Source organism: Bombus affinis, chromosome 2, assembly GCF_024516045.1.
Source record: "Bombus affinis isolate iyBomAffi1 chromosome 2, iyBomAffi1.2, whole genome shotgun sequence".
Classification (NCBI taxonomy): Eukaryota; Metazoa; Arthropoda; class Insecta; order Hymenoptera; family Apidae; genus Bombus; species Bombus affinis.
The window spans coordinates 15810571-15831834 of record NC_066345.1 but is presented as its reverse complement, the minus strand read 5'-3'; the positions used below and the strand labels follow the sequence as shown (position 1 = coordinate 15831834).

The 21264-nt window shown below is 37.2% G+C and overlaps 2 protein-coding genes across 4 annotated transcripts in view; one reads left to right on the top strand and one right to left on the bottom strand.

The window, feature by feature from the left end:
- Positions 1-1238: 1238 nt before the first annotated feature.
- The window catches only part of LOC126928876 (phospholipase A1-like), a 241015-nt gene continuing 220989 nt past the window's right edge, over positions 1239-21264 (top strand). Inside the window, exon 1 of the mRNA XM_050744728.1 lies at positions 1239-1249. The gene's annotated coding sequence lies outside the window, so the exon portion shown is untranslated. The remainder of the gene's footprint in view (positions 1250-21264) is intronic.
- On the bottom strand, positions 2814-18810 carry LOC126928870 (pickpocket protein 28-like). Of its 3 annotated transcripts, none has more exons than XM_050744715.1 (12): positions 18542-18805; positions 16308-16435; positions 16030-16217; positions 13111-13261; positions 12000-12139; positions 11631-11727; positions 11250-11513; positions 9688-9793; positions 9216-9272; positions 5993-6122; positions 5562-5668; positions 2814-4818 (listed from the first exon to the last, which is right to left on the bottom strand). In XM_050744715.1, exons 1-12 carry the CDS (start codon positions 18591-18593, stop codon positions 4526-4528), a joined length of 1713 nt encoding a protein of 570 aa, XP_050600672.1. In that variant the 5' UTR covers positions 18594-18805; the 3' UTR covers positions 2814-4525. The 3 variants fall into 3 exon arrangements, with proteins under 3 accessions (XP_050600672.1, XP_050600671.1, XP_050600673.1); XM_050744714.1 differs by lacking the exon at positions 18542-18805 and adding an exon at positions 17627-18400; XM_050744716.1 differs by lacking the exons at positions 16030-16217; positions 16308-16435 and having other exon boundaries at positions 18542-18810.

The following is a 21264-nucleotide window of genomic DNA, read 5'->3' as shown; positions in this document are numbered from 1 at the left end:
AAACAAGAAGTAAATCTAACCGCCACACACGTTATGCACACGTCACACGTAGATGGGAAGATTTCCCCTCTACACCGCTGCGCTGCGTCGACCGTACTATCGATTATCGATATCGTGAACCCTATCGATGGCGAGATCGATGTTTCTGCAAAGTACAACGCACAGCTCGACCGCGCAGCCGGTATTTCGGCGGTTTCAAACGAATTCCTAGTATAGCCACTCTTGTAGTTTGTACGTATGATACCTCGATATTTTCCCTTTTATATTGCAATCATCAAATCAATATTATAACGATAAGTGGCACAAATGAAATTATAATTATCCAATTGTGTCTTATTTATATCCTGTATTTCACGTAATGCACGAGTAGAATGTTATATATTTTAACGGTTTCTCCTTTAAGCTATGTAAAGACAGCGCGATGGAGATTCGCCTCATGAGACAGATGAGCTGTCTCGTACCGTCGAAAGCGACCGGGGCAAGCAAGCGAAGGAAGGTAGGTCGTTTTGCGCTCTTAACAAAGTCATTCAATACATACATACGTATGTCTAAATGAGGCAGGTAAGAAGCTGCGGGGTACCTTTGATCTCGTCAAAAGCCTCGCGAGTCTGGCTGCCACTGTCTGTATCTACGTAGTTTTACATAAACTAAATGCTGTGCAACGTGTACCGTGTTGCAATACCAGAACATTCAAGTGATAAACCTATCGCATAGCGAAGTATTCGGATAATAGGAGTTCGTCGATGAGAGGTTATACTGTATACGCAGGAATATCAACTATGGATCGTATCTCTCTGAGATAATTAACTGTTTCTCAAACAATGTAATCACTTCACGAGTTCGTGTATTCAACGTCTATACGTTGATTATCTTGAATAGTACTACTGTGACCCTGAACTATGTATCTACGCTGTTTGCAGCGCGAATCAAAATTAACGAATCGAAATCGGGCGCTTCGTCTTGGATATACTGATTAGAATTGATTAACCGAAATAGATATATTAAAAATAACGATACGATTAAGGAAATGCTTTCGGTGGAAAAGTAGTATAAACGTAGCTTTTCCAAAGAAAGAAACGGTCTACAGAATTGTTTGCATATTTGATAAAAAAGCAATTTTCCATAATAACGTGAACATGTAAATCTTGAAATTGATAATCGTAAAACTTTACAATCTGGTCTTTACATAGAGCGAATTCTATTTTTCAAAAATCATATAAATTGATTTTGTAAAATTACTGATATTACGTGGAAATTGGTAAAATTGATCGAACTCGTAGGAAATATCTCCCCTTAAATTTCTGCCGCGATCATGTTCATCTGTCCATGAATTTTCACCGTTACACTTGAAAAATGTAATATTCACTCGCAGAAGTAAGGTTGCGGCGGAGATAAAAGGAGAGAACCGAGGGAATGGAAAGAGAGGAGGAAAAGCCGCTTCTACAGGAAGCCACGTCGACTTTTCAAATTAAAAATAGAAACGTGGTATCGTTATAATTTCACGAAAACTGAAAATTTCAGTCGTCGTCGATGAACTGTAAAAAGCAACTTAAAATATGCCATAGAAGTATCACGGTCCGACAAATTGTTAAACTTTCTAATTATCGATATCAACCGCTCAGAGCTTATGATAACCAGCTAGTAGTTTCGAGCCATTGTCAGTTGCTCGTAACTTTGTTGCGATAATTAACAGTCGAATATACAATATGATTTTTTGAGAGTTCGTTAGCTGAAATGTAAACTTTATTGTCGGATACCATTTATTATTTGAAATTATAAAATGGCACGTGAGGCGATACCGCAGGCAAAAGCAAGAAGGGAGAAAGTTAGATAATAACAAGTCTGATCGCGCAACCGGATACGCACGATAATTCAGTAAATAAAACAAATATGCGCATTGCCATTTAAAAAATGAGGCGGCAATTAAAATTTTAATTAAATTAAACTCTATTAATTAAATGCGCAGCACATGCTTCGCGCTCGTGTCGCTTGCTAAAACATGGAATTCAATTAATAGTAAACCATAACAGTTTCCAAAATAATTTTACAAAATTCTATTCATTGTGATCATCGAGTTCCGAGATATAGAATGGCATTTGAAAATATTACAACAGGGCTCTCCTACTGGTTAGAACATTCGATAGGTGAAACGAATCACTGCTTTTCCCCTCTCTACGATTTCTTTTACCGTGTTCGTAAAAATACGAATTTGCATAAACGCCCGTAGTCTAATCAGTAGACATCTGCTATAAAATACAGAAAACGTTACGTCCTTACTCATAATTATCTTAACGAAAGGAAGAAAAGGCTGGATGAGGAAAGTAGATAAAATACTGGAACAGGGGGGCCAATGGGAAATCACGTGGCAAGTGGCAGCTGTGCAGGTTTAAAGAGCAAATTAGTTATTCATTGGCCGCGGCAAATACTCGGAAATGAAATTATCTCGCTCCAATTGGCAATCGACGTTAGCAGACAAGAATATTGTACGTGGATGTGTATCTGAAATTTTCCTGCTATTAATTTATCGTCACGGAAGTGACGGAAGGTGTTCGAGAACCGTGGGGGATCGATAACCGTTATCCGCGGTTGTTACCATGGATACATCAAAGCTCATTCGTTAACGCTTGAAAATGATTAAGACGAGGCCACCTGCTTATTATGACCGCTTAATAAAATTCGCCGACCAACGGAGAAGTTTTTGATCCACGCGCTCATGTGCATGATCTTCTCCTCAAAGATCACATTATTGAAGCATACTTACTTTGTTGTAAGTTCGTACTATGTATCATGGCACAGAATAGTATTACGAACGATTATTATAGAGAATTTTTACATGTGCTATATTGTGTCATATTACATAGAAGATGTTGAAAGTTTGCTAGCATTGCAACGAGACAAGACTATCACGATTACATTGATAAAATATAAATTACATAAAATAGCTACATGAAACGTTTGAAAATTTTACTAACATTGTAACAAGACAGAACTGTCATGATTATACTGGTAAAATTTGAAACGAATCGAAAGACGTATGTAGAAATGACTCTAACAAATTTAATCCTCATTATCTTTCTTATTATCGTATCTTACTTCTAGCAACATACTTCTAGAGACATACGACCTATATGATCGAAAGGATAACAATTTAATTGATTATAATTACACGTTGCGGATCGATCAAGCCATTCTATTACACTCAGTAGAAAGAAATTTCTTCGTCGTTAATCATGGTTAAGCTTTGCTGTTCATCGTAGATCAAATTCTTTTGCTAAACAATCTCGTTTTATTATAACATCACAATAACAATATTATAGAGGATTACTAATTAAATCGATGAAATTATCATTAGAATTGCCGCCTGTAGGACTGCAAAATTCTACTTAATCAATGTTTGCCAGCTTGTTATACAAATATTAAATACAAATGAATATTCAAGAAGATATATTATACAAATCATTGTAACTTATTAAAGCGCCTATGTTCATTATGGTTTTAGACAAAGGAGAAGGTTTTCCTTGTTGGCAAACTTTCTCTGTTTAACGATGCTTAGCCCTTACATTTTCCTATGAATAGCAACGAGGAAGCTGTATATGAGCGTAGAGAAAATAACGATTTAGATTTCTTTGAATGGAAAGCGCAGAAAGTACGAGTAACGTAAAAGGTATCCTATGATTATAAAATTTCATTGTCAATTTAACATTAAGCTTCAGGAGATTTAGCGTCGCTTTAATTCTGTAAAAACGCTATCGTCTTTAAATCAGCGCTGTTTTACACGAGCCTAAGATACAAAGAATTCGCGTTAACAGAACTTTTCCTCGAATACCATTCTTTTCTTCTTAAGAAGCGAAAGAGAAAGGTTCGTTTAATCGCGATTAAACGTGGGTGAAGTCGACGTTTCATCAGCGTTCAATTCAAGTCGGTTCTTGAAGTTGGATGCGATTCTAATTTGCCTCGTTTTCCAAGCTGGCCCCCAGCTTTATTCCAGCATAATTTTCTTTCGCTACCATTTCCCTCGTATCGCGGAAAACGCCTTCAAATTTTTTCTGTACCGACCGCCTGCGTCATCGACAGACAGAAATAAAGTCGCCCCCCAGGTGGGTGAATTTCAAGGTACAAACAGCGGTGATTCGTAAAAGACGAATGTTTGTTGGAGTTTCTAGTCGTTGAAACGTTGTTTAATAATTGCAGCGTGAAACGACAAGAAAAATAATATTGGATTGGGTGGACAGTTTTAACGAGATTTAAGGAACATTCAAATAGTAATAATTAGCATTTTAATTAATGCGATCTAAATTTCTATAATTTCAAATAGAGTTAATTACGGTATTGGCATTTCTTGTTCATTCAGCTGATCTTCATTTTGCCATTTATCTGATAGATTATATTAGATGATAATTAAATAGCGTTAAATTAAGTTCTTCTTAAACGTCAAACTTTACTAGACAGTGAAAATCAATTGGAAATTAGTTGCCAGATATTCTACGCACGTTCGATAATACGCAATTAAACACGATATCGTTGATTATTCATGATACATATTGCACGTGAATTCGGAGCTTTTCCGAATTCGTTGAGAAAGCTGTTGGTCCCATGCAAGGTAGACGCGTTTGTTCAAATTCGACGTACTATATTTCTTCAGGTTCATGTTTGCGGGCACAGAAACGAATAATTTGGAGGCAGGTGGTAGATCTTGATCCTGTCGTTCTGTTCTCTCTTTAATAAATGAAAAGATGTCTACAAGTAAATAATACACGAACTCCACTAAACTTATCACCGAACCACCGAGGCAGAGTCCGAAGATTCCTCCGAAGGAAGCTGAAATTTATTCTTTTATTAAAATTCAGGTAAAGTTAAAAATATAAGAAATGCGATTATTGCGGTAATATGATTAATTTGCCTGTGATTAATTATAATTCACGTCGTGCTTTTAATATCGATTTGAATGACAGCTGGAGCGAGTAATACAATGGAATAATTTGTTCAAATACAATTTGTCATTATCGAATATAATATACGTATATAGATTAACGTTAGAATCGAATTTTGTTAACTACGTTCAAGGGAGAAAGAGCTTCTCAATTAACTTTCGGTTAACTTTTACTATTAAATATTTATATGCAAAATCGGAATGTACAACGTAATAATTTTGCAATTTCATCTTCAAAGTGAAGGAACTTTTCAACGCTAGAAAAATACGATTGTGTGGAAGATTACACGAAGCTCGCAGCACGCTTGATAAAATTACTTTCTGTTACTTTAAGCTGACCTCACCTTGCCGCATAAATAGATAAACGCGATTCAAAATATATATCTTGGTCATCACGATCTTAATCGCGAACTTTCAAAGAAAATTCCCTTATTCTCCCGTGCAAACTTTTCCATCGTCCCCTTCTTTCCCGATTGAACTTCTCCAACTCGTGCCTAGTTACGCGACAAAGTCAGTTTAATTTTACTTTATTCTCCTAGCCGTGCTTTCCTATTAGCCACTTATGCCAACGATCAGATAGTCTAAAAAAACGTAGAACGTGTGGATGACTTTCCGAGAAAGTCCTTCTTACCGAGAAGGCTGTCCCATCCTAAGATAGTTTGCTTCCGGTACTCGAGGTACGTGCCATCTCGAAAATACGCGTACAGAAACGAAGTACTCTGGATGTCTAGGCCACGTCTGTAAACGAACAAATTTTCTCCCCATAAACCCTTGTAGACAGAAGCTTGCATTTTCAAACATTTCGAAAATGTCTAACATAATCTGGCGCTGACAAAAGATCGTTAACAAAAGCTGCATTTCTGTTACGAGGGGAAGGAAATTTTTAAACAAAATTTCTAATCTTCCAAGGGGTTCTTTTAAATGTCAGACCGAAATGAGAAACCACGCGCATCGATAACAATTTCATCGTACTATACGTACATACGAGACGTATTTTAACACGAGAAAAATACAGCTAAGCGGAGAATGAGCACAGCAGGGTTAAAAAATATTGTGACTTACGCCAATTCGGAATCGTATCCTACGTTGTTCATTTGTATCGATTCAGAGACCACTTCGTAACTCTTATCGTTACATTGCGGAAGGCAACTGCAATCGTTGATATGCGCCGACTGTACCAGCGATAAACTTCCTGCTCAGAAAATGAAACAAAAATGTTAAACTTGAAAAATGACAAAATTCTTATAAAGCGATTAAAAATAATCTCTATTCGTTTCGTATTTTCGTAAAAATTATTTAAAAAAAAATAGTTGTTATTAAATTATTCTTTAAACGCGTTTCCTGAAAATCTTCTGCCATCTATTGGTTCGTTAATTTTCATTTTAGAGCGATACAGTCCATCTTAACACTGAATTTCGTGTACGAGGCGACTCCACAAAGTATGTTCCCTTAACAAATATCGCTGTTGCAACGCTACGATCGGAATTGCGCACACGCACGCCAATTTCCTTTGTTCATTGACAAGCCGTAATTGCCAGTTGGAAACAATCGGATCGTGTTTACGGGTATTTGTTCGTTTTTCGCACGTTTGAAACAATAGAGCGGCCCGCGGACCGTGCAACGCGTTCTGAATAAAAGAAACGCGAACCCGGCAGCCATTCATCGTCGACTTCGTCAAGCGTATGAAGAACAAGCGACGCGTGATGCTACGACAAGACGTGTTGTGAAAACGTGCACGACCGTCCGTCCATCGATGACGATTTATTGCGCACAGTCAGAGAACAAGTTCGTGGCAACAGACGTGTGGCGGCTGTCCTGTTTTTGCGTCCAGGCTTTCAGGACATAAATTAAAATATCGTACATAAGCACAGCGCAACAGCGGCTTAAATTTAAGTTACAATAATAATCTTAAAAAAAAAGAAAAAATGTAATAATGCATGGCTACGTCGTACCGTCGCGTATCGGTACTTTCGCCTGTACCACTCTACAATTAGAATTCAGCGTTTATTCTGGAAAAAAATCATGTAAAAATAAAAAAAAATATGTAAAAAACCTGGAATTAATAAACAAAGATTAAAAAAAAGAAAAACGTGTGGCGGCACTCGACAAGCCAAATACCACCACCGGGTTCGAATCCCGGCGACCGGAGTCCGATTTTTCTTCCACGCACCAAAAAACGGAGGAAAAATCAGCAGTACCCCGGCAGCGACATTTACAGCCCCTAGCGACAATTACTCCGGACGGGGCCCAGCAATTACAACTATCATGCACGGACAATATATAACGCACGGCTACCTCACACGATTTTCACAATGTCGTCGCTTTCCATTCGTTTGCCCACGAAGAGTAACCCGAAGAATCGTCCATTTTTCATCCACCGATTTTCGAACCGAATTTTGTACGACTTTTGTACGAATTTTGAAATTGAGACGACAACGAGCCTCTGCGAAATTTCCAACGAGTTGGCTGTACGCGCATTCGATGGGCGTTTCAAGTCGGCGATGAAACAGCTGCAAAAAGATTTGAGTGCGTGACATCGATCAGGTGTAAATATTTCTCATTTGTTCGAGAAACACCATGGACGTTGTTTCAGCATCCTTGAAATTTTCACCATTCGATCTTCGATGGCGTTTCAAAATCCGAATTCCTATTCTCAGTTTGATTCTCCTTACTACGAAGAGACAGTAAAATTACGTAGAATTGCAAATATTTGCAATTGTAAGCAGCATAACAAGTTTTTAATTTGCACCAAGTGCCTGGATATCCTACAGCTTCTCCAACGAAAGTTATTGAACATTCGTTTTTACGATCGTATTTTGTTTCCATTCGTGTGGAAATTAAAACACGTGGCTGGAACTCAATTTTTGCCATTTGCTTGTAAAAATACCGACGATTTAAATCGCGATACAACCAAGCACTCGCGATATTTAGCTGATACCGGTGCGTTTTAAGAATCGATTGCTGAACGATCGGTTCGCGTTCCTTTCGCCGATCGATATTTATACGAAACACATACAAAGTTGCATACCAGGTGACGTTGCAATACCAATAAGTGGGTGGCTCGTGGTATGACAAAGATTTATTCATTTTCAATGGGTCGTGATTTTGGATTATTGTCCCGCCACATCATTAACAGACAGACCACTGTGCATCGTCTGGAATTTCAGAAATTATGCTCATCATATGGGTGGCATCGTCCTACGATGCGAGGACACAGAAACTAGAACTCTGTTGCGACAAGTGTCTGACTAATGGCATGACCTGCGTACGAAAGCATTGGGTTGGTAACTAAGTGATTGCGGATTTTGTCAATACCACTTAATGACAAAATCCGTAATCACTTAGTTGCCAACCCAAAGGATGTGCCAACTCTGCAGGCCTAAAAAAGTAAGGTAAATGTAGGATTTTTTTTCGCCTACGAGTATTAGTTAAAGGATCAAGATGTTTTTAGATAACCTTGAGCAACATCTTAGCTCTGGATTGGTATTTTTTTTTTTTTTTTTTTACGTAAAATTACAAAATGACGGAGTGGTAGGACATCGTCTGCGGGATCTCGTTTACTTGTACCCAGCGGCGAATATGACTGGATGGTAGAAAGCAAAATATTTTTAACAGATTATCCTCGATGTAGCATACGATTTTTCCGTGACTTTAAAAAACACGAAAATAGCGTCTCCTTGAGAATAAAATTTTATTTTTCCCTGAAAAAGTCAACTTTAATTAACGTCTATTAAAAGAAATAAAAGAAGAAAAAAATGGATTAAGATATCGAGAAAATCATACGCTACAACGTAGATAATGTTACGCGGAATAATCTATAAAAGTTTCAAGTTAATCGGATAAGTTTCGAAGATCAACCGGCTGCAAAGTGGAAAAATCTAGTTTCGAGATAAACGCGTTTATAATTTTTAATTGATCTTTCGCTGAAATAAAAGAACGCACTCGTGTTCAGTGGCAGACGTATTCGTATAATTCGCGCGTTTTTCTAGAATTTCGAAATATTCTTTCACCGCAGTATTTTATACACGTCGAGCTTTAGAAAAATACAACAGGAAATTTCGCGCTTTCAAAGCCGACATAGTCGCACACAGCCTTTCTGAGGTCTTCCGAGGTTTTGAAAATTAATTTCTGCCTCTTTTTGATAGCAGTTCGGAACTTATTTTCTGGATACGTCTCGTACTTTCGTTCGACTTCGATTAATTCGATACTAACAGGTGATAGAAAAGTAAATCGTAAGTTAAATGAAATGATAAATTATAGAAAAGAGAGTGTTTAACGAACTTACTTCTACGGGACAAGATGCAATCCACGTCGGTCAAATAGCAAGTACGAACGTTCGGATCTATTAAAAAACAGTAAACGAACAAAGGATATGATTTTTGTAGAGGGAATTTGATTTTATCAGGTTGATATTCTGCTATTCACTTTGTGCTCTATCCTCGATGAATTTTTTAATTTTTATATCATGAATTATGTATCACGATGAATTATGTATATCATAAATTAAATTTCTTTTGAGCTGTTTGGTCGTACGGGAAAGTTTGCTGAAAAGGTTTCCCGCCAATTTGCATCTTTATCGACATATAACTTTGAATTTTTGATACTCGGGCGTGTAACATTGAAATATTATTTGGCGAAAGGTACGATCTATGAAATTCAACGTTTCCTTCCGCGATTCTGCGTTCTATCGCTTAAAATTCGACGAAATTATTAATAATCGATAGCTTTAACAAAAGTTACGTCTAAAAATTACTCACGCTCGTCTGGAAAGAAAAAGGGTAAACATCCGCAGGAACCATAAATTCTCTGTTGTAAGCATTCCGAAATGCACGTTTGATAACTATATTTTCGTTCTCCGGCTATCTAAAAATAAGAAAACAAATTTCTTTTTATTATTATTGTCTTGTAAATTACATTCAAATGGTACGAAGTTTTAAAAATTCTATACACGCGTATTAAATTAAATTAAACGTTTCATAAAGAAAAATGATTAAAAATTAGCTATTTCACGTATATTACGAGAAATTTCTTCGATTCTAGTTAACGAGGATTGTCACTTTTAGTATTCTCTTCAGCTTGTCCGACTCGTTGATACAATTTTTATTTCACAATTGCATTTATTTTTTGGCCAACAATGTTTATGAAATATGTCCAGTACGTACGTTCGTGAACTTTCTTTTATATTCTCGTTACACAACAGTTTTTGACGGGGCCGGCGTAAGGCAGGTTCAGTGCGTTTGCCGCGTTTTGAGATGCTCCGCGGTCTACGAAAATTACTCAATTAAAAAACACCGATTTTGATTAACTTTTTACAGAATGACGATACCATTGGCAGATGCGAGATATTCTTTTAGTGGCGATGATTCAGTTTTAAGGTTCACGTTAAAGGGAAATAAAGTTCCCGTATCCTGGAAACTACTTTAGATAAAAGAATCCAGGTGCTTTCAGAGAAATGTACTTTTCAGAGAAATTAAACTACATCGATAGTTTTTCCCAAAAGTCACACACGATTACAGATTTTGTACTTCTTTCGCCTCTTGGACGCGAAAAAATATTACTTGGATTTGTTTAAAAAGCTGCTTATGAGAAATGTATAATATGTAACAGCATTTGTAAATAAATAATTCCTCGTTGTAAAATTTAAGTGTAGGATTTGAACGTGTATTAAAAAGGTCTCGCAAAAGGTCACACCGGCCTTGCTTTTTGAAGTTCTTATTTTTGTTTCGACAATGTTAATAGCGGCGGTGTTCAAGAAAGTCTAACACGGCGATCTCATTAAGCGCTGGGAAAATTCGACGGGAAATATTCACACAAAGTTCAAAGCAGAAAATATAAAATGTTATTTTTCTCTCAGAGAGATAACATTACTTAGTAATTAGTTTTAATATTAATTCTTAGAAGAAGCTTCCTTGCGATGTATTATCAATTTAAAAACCATGACATCGCGTTACGTACACGTACAATTACAAAATTCAAATATATCTATACTTTACTTCATACATTTATTATATGACATTCGAAATATACTTAAAAACATAGAAAATATTTCACTTTCCACGTTCCCCGTACAAAGTTCCTTTCGTCTGTCGCTGCTACTCGCGATCGCGTCATTTTCGTTATCAATTTCCAAAGACCGAGATAAATAAATAAACGACGAACAATTATTGCAATTTAATATATTCGTTTCTTAATTATTTAGTATTAATCTGTACGATATATAAATAGGTAAAATAAAGAGGTAATTGCTAAAATACGATGAACGTTAACGATGTACCGATAGATTTGTTTGATCACTGCGTACATCAATTGCCTCACGTACCTCGCCATCGAACAAGCACATCCTTTTAGACAGAGGTATATTCTGAATATCCTTGGAGCTTTCTAATTTCGTGCCGGTCAGCGTCATCGACATTACGTGGCCCGGTTGCAGAGAGGCGGATTGTGCACCGATATCCGGGTAATCTAACGGATCGTGGATCAAAACCGTGGCACCTACAAATTGCCTCACCGAACTTTTGTAATTGTCAGCGTCGATGTTCAACGCCACCGCCAAGCCAATATCGCTTCCTGTTCCAGGCACGTGCTGAAGCAGAAGGTCCGTGTGTTTAACCTCTTCATTAATCCTTTCAGCTCGTTCGTGAACATTTGCCGAGTAATTATCAGACGATACGTTTACGTATTAATCATTGCAGACTATTACCAGTATGTTGTCAACACCCGGGAAAGAACTATTCGAATCTAATACGTCTAGTTCTTCAGAGTCCATCGTGATGTTCATTAACCAAGAATATTCGTCACTAGAAGCAATCGAACATGCGACATTAAATTTCCATGTTTATATCGGCGAAGAGAATACAAAATTTCTGATAGGGAAAATTAATCGAGACAGAATATCGAAAGGAAATAAATAAAAGGGCAGAGACGTTTCGATGAAACTTTTTCTTTTTATATTCCCGAACGTATCAGCTACGTTCTATGTTTCGTTACCAGAAGCTTCTGTCAATTAGACGTAGGATTATAAAGAGCGCAGTTTCGATATAGGTAGAAACTTCCGGATTTTCGAATTTACCTGTAATCGCCGACAAAATGGTAATTGAAGCCGCAACAGAAGCCTTCGTTCGACCTGACGGTTTTGAAAATTTTATTACAGTCGTAAAGTTGTCCCAACCAGCCGCATCTCACTAGCAACAAGTTACAAGGATGCATCAACTGTAACAAAGTGTGGATTATCGCGTTTGTCGAGCGTTTGCAGCGAAAGGGCTGAGAGAATATGAAATTCTCGTTCGATGGAAACTGGAAACACTAGAAGAGAGAAAAATTCACAAATTTTCGAGGAACAAGCGTAATTAATGTTAGGTCATCCCATAAGTTCGTGCCGTTTTTCGAGCGGTTATATATGTTAAGATTGTTCACATACCTTTCAGTTTCGTGAAAAAATGTAATCCCCCTCTCGTTGTACAACTTCTTCCCATTTTTCAAGTGCATTGGTCCCTTATCGCCGTATGTTTATAAACCGACACATGAAATGTATACACAAAAGTCGGCACGAACTTATGGGATGACTTAACGTAATTCTTCGATGAACTTATCCATCCATTTAGAACCGATTTAACGAGACAAATACTTTTGCCTGCTTGTTCTTCGTCGCTTTATATCTCTCTCTTTCGTTTAAACAAAAAAGGAAAAAAGAACCAGCGAGCGCATCTTCTCCGCGAGCCGGACGATTATTTTTTTTTGATCAACGAGGCTAATGGAAGGATTTGTAGCGGCACATGAGTAGAGGACAATTCAAATCATGTTGTTTTGCCTCTGAGTATCAAGATCTTTAGGATACACGTAATGTAATAATAAATAAACTCCAGGCAAAACGATGTCGCTGCTACGTGCAACCGTCGAACAAAGACGAATTTGAATTTTCCGACTTTCCCTCGACCAGTATAGATAAACAGACGCAACCTAAAAGAGTTCAGTTATCAGTATTTATCAGCAATCTTATTTTGCAACTTATACACCGTACGAGCGTCACAGCGAATATTGTCTGTATATTAATTTATTTAATTATTCGAAATATATTCGACGGTTTCAACAACGAGCAATCTCGTCTAATAAATCTCACGATGAAACATCCTCTACACGAGTCCTCTACGGATTTGTCAGAACGTAAGAACAACGTTATTCACCTCGAGCATAAGTCTCTCGACCGTATAACCGAGGATGTCGAGGGCCCAGGACGCGGTTGCGTTATCGATCTCAATTTTGTCCGGTCGTATCAGTTTCATCAGCGAAGAGAACAATTTGTTGCTCATGTCACTGTCGAATCCATAATTCAGCCTATTGAGAGAAATTGTTTCTCAGAAATATATATCTGGCAGCTTGATTGCTCCGTTTCGTTTATTGGACGCGTGCGTGTACTACGTGTGAAATATGTTCGGCGAACATCATGCAGTCCATGTACGGGGTGTCCGAAAAGGTCGACAGGAAATTTACGATACGCGTTAATAAGAGGAAGCAGCAAGTGAAAGAGGAAGCTTCGTATATGGATTTATATTCGAAAATTCTTGGTGGAAAAACGACGAGGGTTCGAAGATTTCCAGACAATTTGTTCTTTGGATTCGTTATACGGATACACAGAGGTAATTTTTAACGAGCAATTAGTTGGCCTTCCGGATCATCGGATCTAACTTCTGCGGACCTTTGTTTCGATGGATTCGCGCGTAACAGTTGGTTTATAAAAATGCGATAGAAACGGCGGACCAGCTTTTGGAAATGTGTGCAAAGTGGGTTTAGAAGTAGAAAATACAAGAATGGGAATATTTGAAAGAGTGGGACGAATGGAAGTCTGCATCGTTGCAGGGGAAAGAAATTTCGAATATTTATTGCAACTGTCTAAACGATTGATAACAGTTTTTGCTCGCTCGCAACTATTAGATAAATCGTCGTCGAGTTTGTAGCAACTTTTTGTATCCACTTTACTTTATTAACACGCGATATAAGTTTGTCCTCGACCTTTTCGAACACTCTGCATATGTCTATCGGATTTCGTGTATCTCACACTTATCGTAGAAGCTAAAAACGCGCTCTACGTTGCGAAATTATTTACATATCGATACAATTATCCTCATTAATGTATTTTTAGAAGTAGTTAAGAAAATTGAAACGTTCAACTGGCGAAAAACCTTGCGATAGAATTTGGATACAATAAGATTTTTAATTAATTTAAAGCTACCGATTGGAAGAACACAGTATAGATAGAACTACGAACGACGTTAAGTGTGTAGATTAACGCTGGAACTACCGACTTGAACGAAGCTATTTTTATCAAAACCAGTAAAAATGACTGGTCTTTAAAAAATACGTGATAATAGAATATTTTTATATTTATTGATTCATTACTTTCTTGCAGAGGGAATTTCATGTTATGTAGTACATTTTTTGTATTATTTGTTGAAGTAAGTACTTGAAGAAAAACTCTACATCTTTATTTGTGTATATCTGTGACCTAGAGACTGCTATTACTCAGAAATATTCTAAATAAGGGGCGGTGCATATTATTGTATTGAGTATACATTATGTTTTGGGTTGCAAGGTCTAGGAACAAAGAAACTAATAAACAGATTTCTATTTATGTTCTCTGTAACCTCTAGCCCAAGCTACAAGCTTAACTTTTTTGGTAATGTCCTTTTGCTATAAATATATGAACGTGCTCCCTACCATTCCATTGTCTAGTAACACTAAGAGAGTAAGGATCTGAATCAGCATAAACTTGTACATTATACTTATACCTTTAAGTATTTCAATATACTTTTCTATTACAAATTCATCCACTGGTTCTTCGATCAGTCAACCTCAGCCTCAACGTTATCAATCCATCTGGGACCATGATCCCTAACAAGGGTTGACACATTTATAGAATTGTAGATCCAATCATTTTGAGTGCTGTGGCATTTCTAGCGTTAGCATCTAGCGTTCTAGCGATCGCTAAAAGTTTGGAAAACGTGTGGGAGGTTGTACAAAACGAGGAAACTGATTAATTGGGCTTCGATAAACAGATTGCAGGATCCTTTTACACTTTGACAAGTACCATTCATTTTGACTGCTATTGGTATAAGTAGCCTCGATACAAAATTATTTTCAGTTTGAATACATAAAAAAGAAGATAAAATTCGTTATATTATTCCTTTGGTTATCGTTGCGAAAGTCATTACATCATTGCGGAGAAAAAATATAACACGAAGTAAGAATTTTTAAATGAAATTGTAGAACTAATCAATTTGACTAATGTGGTGGTTGTAGTGTTAATAAACACAAGATACTTTTGTAGATGGAAAAATGTCAGGATTCGTACGATACTAAGGCGATGACAAGCTTTTATTTACAAACGCCTCGACGACACTATAATTTGATTGGACACACGCGACGTAACGTTTCCTCGTCGCATGTAAATATCAATTAATTTCGTGTGAAATGTGTTATCTTGCGTAATGTAATTGTAGTAGCTCGTGACTATCAGACGATGCGGCAATAAATAAATAAATAATAATAACGATGTTAGGGGCGATATGGTATTATCGGGGAAGATGTTATCGAGTCGCGAACATTTCGTTATTAATGTTTTAAAAAGGAATGTGACGACAGGCGCCGGTATTATTAATGCGTTACAATGAGTTCATTTTTACGTGTATTCATAGATCCTTGCAAGTTTTGTATAGCGTTGCAACATCACATTTGCAAATTATACTGTTTTACTCAAATAGAATATTATTTCTGTTCGCGTAGGTATCAAAGTCCTACACAATAAACGTCGCTTTTCAACGAGTGTCCGTTTCAATTATCTTAAGATTAAATTCGTACTAAATATAACATCGCTTTCTATTTGCTAAAATATACTGAGAAAAACAAATTTGTCAAGCAGTCAAGCGCTATGTACTGTGAAAATTTGTAACACCTAACTTCTGACGCTAAATTCTGAAAATTTGTGCAACAAATTATACAACACAATCTACGATCTCAAGGATATTAAGAATGTGAAAGAATTTCGTGAGAAGGATTTAAGGCACACCTGTTAACGTACAAGCAGCTATGAACTACGATTTACTTACAATTTCTGCGCGATTTTATCAGCATGAGGTTTATAAACTTTGTTGTTGTTGCATATCGTGATACCTGGAAAATGTAAGTCCCTTATGGGGTTTGACGTGTCTATTATCGTCACCGTAGGATTGTTCGAATAATATTGCCACAAACGTAACATCAGCAATACGCAGAAGACGATCGCTGCCAAGCAGATCTACGCGTTAAACGAATGAAAGAAATTTTTGTATTTTTCATCGAGATTATTCGACGCGACAAGAAACGTGGACAAGAATGTTCCTCTTACCATGAGCCAAATTATTTTATGACATGCTGTCTCGCCTGTAACGATGTATCGAAAACCGTGCAACCCTGTGTTCTGGCAATAATTACGAAAAAATCGCTTTAAACTTTGTCCGATATTCAGTTGACTATCTGCATCGAAACAAATGAATATTTTAATTACAACGTGAATATTTATAAAAAAATTACATATACAAAAATACATGAAATATGCTAGATACGTTGCACACGTATTACAATATTTAGCCCTTAACGCTTTGACTTTTAATTGTAAATATCGACCGACAACTCCAACTTATTCTCATCGTCATAAAACAATCTTTATTCGTCTCAGAAGTAATAGAATTTTGATTACAATATTTATATTAACGCTTTGACTGCCACGTGGGTCATATACGACCCGTCACGGTTTCTCCTGTGACGCCACGTTGGTCATTGGTAACCGGAGCGCTTGAACTTTTTACAATTGTTAAAATTGAATGAAAATTGACAGTTAGGGAATTTTTAATATAACTGAAAAATAGAAGATACTTTGAAATAAGAAATGCCCCATTGAACGATTAAACATTTTCGTTAGAACATCGATAAAAAAAAAATGAGAACGAATCTGGCATCCAACGGTGCACTGTGTTTGCGTCCATATCATTGAGGAGTAATCTACGAATATTATTATAAACACAGGTTAGAAAATAATCATAAACGCTGCTTTATAATCGTATAATTGAAGTTACAAGCGTGAACATACCTTACTGTTATATATAGAACGAGCAAATACCGTTTACTAATATCTTCTATACGTTTCGACAATATATTCCGCACGTTTTGCTTACAAAGAAACAACGAACGCGAATGGTTTGTTGAAATAAACGAAGCCTCGTTACAATATGTCGCTATCAACTGTTACCAAGGTGCCACGGTGGTCACTCGTGACCACCAATGAGATAAACGGTCCATTGGAGAAGAATGTTGTCTTACATCTTCAAGTTATTATTATTTCGCCATTATATGCTTTGAATAATAAAAATACTCCCGTGGCGCCCTCTGCGAAACGTGTGATTTCGCCGTGGCAGTCAGTGTTAATTATAATTCAGTAACGTGTGGAATTTTTTAAAACATTGCAAACCGGGTTTGCGTTCACATATCTCACAGTAGAAAATTGTTCTTTTACTACATTACTTCCTTTCGATGAATAAACAAAACACTTTTTCTTTTTCCCTTTCGACAACTGATTTATCATATGCAGTTTCCCATCTAAACGTTGTTCCTTATGTGCTGCCTGCCATACACATCGCTGTTCCGAAAGTTACTTACAAGCTGACTTACCAATAATTTGACAAACTTGTAGATCTCCTGAGAAATCTTGTAAAGTATATAAACATTTATTACGCCTGTTTCTAGTCGCCAAAAGAACAATTTCCCCCACCATTTCAACGATTTTATCAGGAAACAATATTTTGATACATATTGATCGGCTTCATCTACAGTGCTTGAAAGGTACACTTTGCAGCGTTAAGGGTTAGAGGAGGAAACAAATTTCCGCATAGTTTTGGAATTTTTTGAATCGTTCTTATCGAAATATGAATTTTTATATTCGTATCGGTATTTCAACGACGTCGAGATATTCACGCGGCGAACTATCGAAAGCGTGCAAATCGCTATTTTACGTAGAACCTTTACATCGAACGGCAATCACTTAATTGCCAATAGAAACACGAGATATTAAACGCAAAATCTGCCTCGTCTGGAATATTCTGCAGCATACGGAGAAAAGAACGTAACGCGATCCGTGTTATCGTGTGTAACGTTTCGTACGATTTATTATCTTATTTTCGAAGGAACATAAATATGATGTAATACGTAGTGCTGATACATTGGTTATAGTAATTTATGTTCCATGTGGAATGAAGAGCACTCTACCGTGGGGAATCGTTGGGACAAATGAATTCGAAATGACGAGGGATGAAACAACGCGAACGATGTAATAGAATCGACAGACGAGAAAAAAGGTAGAGGAATAACGATGAAATTGGCTGGAGGAGAAAGCAATGGTAATATTGGCAGTGTGTGAACTCTTATACGAAGGAATAAAGAGACAACAAAATACTAATAGAAATACTAGAATACCAGAAAAAATAGAAATACTATATGTAATGTTGTAATAATCGACTATGTTGCGTAAAGTTACAACTACTTTACCATAAATCGAAATTACAACGAAATAATATCGTAAACGCGTACTCTTTAGCTTTTTCTTGTACCATCCACGGCTACCGTGACACTTAATCCTCATCTTATTACGCCGACGTTATACTTCTTCGACACTCGTCACGAATATTCCGTATATAACTTCTTCAACTTGTTCAACGCTCGTGGAAAACTGAGCCAGAACTAACAAAGGAATGAAGATGTCTATTCGCGATAATATCTAACTCGTTTGTACGTCGCGTTGATTTTATCGGCGGCCTTTAATTCCATTTTCTACCAATTTCGTCCCGTCAATTCCGCGAAACGTCATTACGATGACGTCCACTTTCAATTCGTAACCACTTAGGCAAATGATACGCGGCCGAGGGACCGGCAAGGTGACAAGCGATAGATCGATGTGTTCGATAATTAATTATTGAACGCAATTATAATATACGATTAGAAAGGTGAGGTAGCAAAAATTTACAGATTCGTTGTGAAATAACGAGCCTTGAATAATGCAAAATCTTGCAGAGGAATCGGACGAAAACGCTTGTAATTATTATAAATCGAAATATCGTACAAATTCCTTTCTTCCGAATCATGGACGACGAGTGGTCCGCCATATATTTTTCGTTCGTCGTAGCACGTCGCAGAGGGCGTAAGAAACACTCGGTTTCTTTTCCAGGTCGGTATTTCCATTTATGGATATTTCAGAACCCGAGACACAAAATTCCACTTGATCAGCTAGCTGTTGCGATCTCTTTGAAAAACATGTACCTAAAATGTGTGGCAAAAAGTATGCGACAACGAGTATACAAGACACAAAATATTGCCACTTTTGCATGACGACTATACTCGCCACAAACAGCTAACTGGTCAACGTCACGTTTATTCTGTTCTTAGTGAATGATCTGTACCAATCGTCCGTGGTAAAATTTACATCGGTCTATCGACAGTCGATCCATTCGTCTGTTATTTTGTCAACGGTTATCGGTAACGGTTAGTTTATCATGGACGCGATACAGGATAGACCTGACCTCTTATGGTACTTCGTAACATCATCGACGAGCGATACAACCGTGGAAATATCAATTGCGCGAAGGAAGAGGTATTGTTACGCCTTTTACGATTTAAAGTCACGAACGATATCGTGTTCAATGCGATCACGATCGAAGAATAAAGTTTGAGATAGACGCGAAAAGCGTTCGATAGAACTGAAACGATTTTCACGAACGAGCAGTCGGTAAGAACAAATTGAACTTTACCTTGTACCGGTCGTTTCTATCGAAAGTTTGATTTTCGGCTAATACGTTGGTCTGTAAAGCTAGAAGCCCGTAGATTCCACGGAATCATAGTAAAGCTAGCGAATTACTCACTTCGTTAACTTCCATGAAACCGTGGTAGACGGCCGGTACTAATTTAGATTTGATACGCCGCCAGTCAAATAACGACGCGATTACAGTTTCGCTCGATACGTTAATCGACGCGTAAACGGTTATCCACGTTCGTTCGTTTGCGCAGATTTACTCGACGAGTATCTCAACGAATCGCTCGTATTTTCTACGCGATTGAATTATCGCTGATCGATGATGGACGGTAGTCTCCTCTTCGCACGTCTCACAAACTTCTCGCCTTTTCCAAATTTTGTCATTGAGAATTCCAATGAAATTAGGTTCGTGAATTTCGTTTGTAAATATTATTTTTACGACGCTTAGAAAAAAGTATTTCGGATCTGTAATAGAAGCAAGAAAAACAAATATTTCGCGTGTCTCTCGGAATATATCGAAACCCATAACGTTAGTTTTTATCAATGAACGTAAAAAGCGAACAAAGTATCCCATCGCAATTCGAACTATGGGAAATTAACCACGCCATTATCACCATCCCAATTTTCCTGCTGTACGTTTTTATGCTTCGTTCGATCAGCTATCGATTCTGCCAAGAATTGTGCATCTTAATCGCCGAAATAAATGTACAGGAACACTTACATTACACTTAGAATTGGTATCAAAATAGTTTCACATTTATTTGATACGTGATTTACAAGATATTCGTCGATACACATTTACACGCGTCTCAGCGCTCTCTTTGTCTCACCATCTTCTTTACCACATTACCAACGGAACAGTTGCATTCGTCTGTTTTACGAGACACTGTGCACGCACATACTCCACACACTCATACCCATATACGTGTGTCACTAATACGCGACTAATCTAGTGTAGCACACAAAATTACACATATCTCAATAGTATCGATTAATTATTTCTGATAGCTCGTTTCTGTTTTGTGTTCGCCTAAGTACAGATTATTCGAAAGAATTCTATTTTGCGAGAATATAATGACGCGTGATAATTATGAATAAAGTAATACCTGTGATATAATTTATCATAATGCAATTACTTGTACCTGTGTATCGCACGTGCGTCATTTATAAATTGATTGAAAGGAAAATTAGGTAGCAGATACAGGTAATAGGAAAATGAGCGTGTGTATAGTTGCGAGCAACTTTAAGTGAAATTAAGATAAAGAAATCCTACGATTCCTTCGGTAAGTGTAATTTTCGGCACAAAAATTCTCTTCGACCGTAAGCAATTTCGAACGTTTCACTTGGCGAACGTTGGCAAACTTTTTCGAATTTTCGCCGATATCTTCGCGTTCCGCCGATATCGGAGTTTCGCTTTGGAAAATTCACAAGGGAGGAAATCGAATCGCCATCAGCGGTGTTCTGAAATTTCGGGCATTTCCGCGTGTCACCAGGGACGAGTCGGACT

What these genes read in the sequence shown, in the direction of transcription:
- LOC126928870 (XM_050744714.1), bottom strand. Translation starts at nt 17,729, where the DNA reads ATGGTGGGGGAAATTGTTCTTTTGGCGACTAGAAACAGGCGTAATAAA. An exon ending in ACAAGTTTGTCAAATTATTG is followed by an intron (nt 16,436 to 17,626) that starts GTAAGTCAGCTT and finishes GTTTCGATGCAG; the next exon opens with ATAGTCAACTGAATATCGGA. An exon ending in TCGAGAGACTTATGCTCGAG is followed by an intron (nt 12,140 to 13,110) that starts GTGAATAACGTT and finishes ACTTTGTTACAG; the next exon opens with TTGATGCATCCTTGTAACTT.